Source organism: Takifugu rubripes, unplaced genomic scaffold (assembly GCF_901000725.2).
Source record: "Takifugu rubripes unplaced genomic scaffold, fTakRub1.2, whole genome shotgun sequence".
NCBI lineage: Eukaryota > Metazoa > Chordata > Actinopteri > Tetraodontiformes > Tetraodontidae > Takifugu > Takifugu rubripes.
Window position 1 is genome coordinate 389,363 of NW_021821635.1, and position 1,353 is coordinate 390,715.

Genomic DNA, 1,353 nt, shown 5'->3' on the forward strand with positions numbered 1-1,353 from the left:
TGAATGTGACGTCATAAATCCAAAGCAAGAACAATGTGACCATGTCCCCCCACGTGTCCCTTGATATATTCTAGTCTGTGCACGTGCAAGAACGGGAATACTGGGGATTAACCCCCAAGCACACGCGCCCACACGCACTCTCTTTTCGGTCATTTGTGCGCAGTCTGTGCGTGAATATAAATCTGTCCGTCATTCTTAAGTATCGATTATATCACTCAGTGGGTGTCATGAAGAGGCGGGATGACGTTAACATTTTTATAAAAAGTTAGAGATTTATTCAATAGAAAAACAGGTAAATAGGATAAAAAATCTGTATATGTACAAAATCCAAGTTTCATCATCACGTGACCAAACAGAATAAGTCAAATAAATAAAACCAACAACAAAAGGGGACGGGTGTTGGGCGAGCTTGCAGCATTCCTGCTAATTGTCCTTTGACTTTTGACCTCCACAAACTAGCGGGATGGAGGGATGGAGGGGAGTGCAGATTTGGGGACGAGTGGAGGAAGAGTAGCCGCTCCTCCTCTTCCTCAGTACACTCCCGAGGCGAAGCAGCGGAAGCCGAACAGAGCGTCCTGCGGGAGGAGGCTGTAGTCCTCCGGTGTGGATGGGCTTCCGGGGCTCGAGGAGCAGTACGGGGGCGAGCCGCTGGAGCTCCAGGAACAGGCGGAGTCACTGGCGGGGCTCGGAGCATCGGTGAGGCGCAGGGGGTCTCCGGGCCGGGCCGCCTGCAGGTCGGCGATGCGGATGGTTTCCGACAGAGCCCAGATGTAGTTGTGAGCAAAGCGAAGCGTCTCAATCTTCGTCAGCTTCGTCTCGTCCGGGAAGGCGGGCAGGACGCCGCGCAGCGCATCCAGCGCGTCGTTCAGGTTGTGCATCCGGTTCCGCTCGCGGTCGTTGGCTTTCAGGCGCCGGTTCTTCTTCACCGCGTGCACCGGCGTTTCGCAGCGCGCACGGCTGCGGCGCCGCTTCTTCTGTGACTGCTCGGTGCACACGCTGTTGCGGGACTCTTCATCGTCAGTGTGCGTGAAGACGTCACAGCTGTTACTGTCGATGTCGGAGAAGACGCGGTCCATGTCCAGGGTCCGTCAGGAGCTGCTGCAGGTCCGAGCGCACACACAGTGGAGGTTCTCGTGCGCAGGGACTCACCTGAGGTCGAACAATCTGATCTGCACTTTTGGCTTCAGGTCAAATGGCACGCGCCTCTGTGCGTCTTTTCGCCCCGGATCAGCTCGTGTGAGCCGGAGAGCCTGGCACACGACCGACCTCATCCCGCTTAAATACTGTGGTGGGACAAAGACGCACCCCCCGCCCCGGGTCCCAGGCCCCCTGCCAGCCGCAGGAGGAGGAGGA

The 1,353-nt window shown here is 56.6% G+C and overlaps 1 protein-coding gene across 1 annotated transcript; it reads right to left on the reverse strand.

The window, feature by feature from the left end:
* Positions 1-252: 252 nt before the first annotated feature.
* LOC115248432 (neurogenin-1-like) lies at positions 253-1,353 on the reverse strand. Its single transcript, XM_029832146.1, has one exon. It carries the CDS (start codon positions 1,074-1,076, stop codon positions 531-533), a length of 546 nt encoding a protein of 181 aa, XP_029688006.1. The 5' UTR covers positions 1,077-1,353; the 3' UTR covers positions 253-530.

Bases quoted from the DNA above. Each gene is read 5' to 3' on its own strand.
- LOC115248432 (XM_029832146.1), bottom strand. From the start codon at position 1,076: ATGGACCGCGTCTTCTCCGACATCGACAGTAACAGCTGTGACGTCTTC.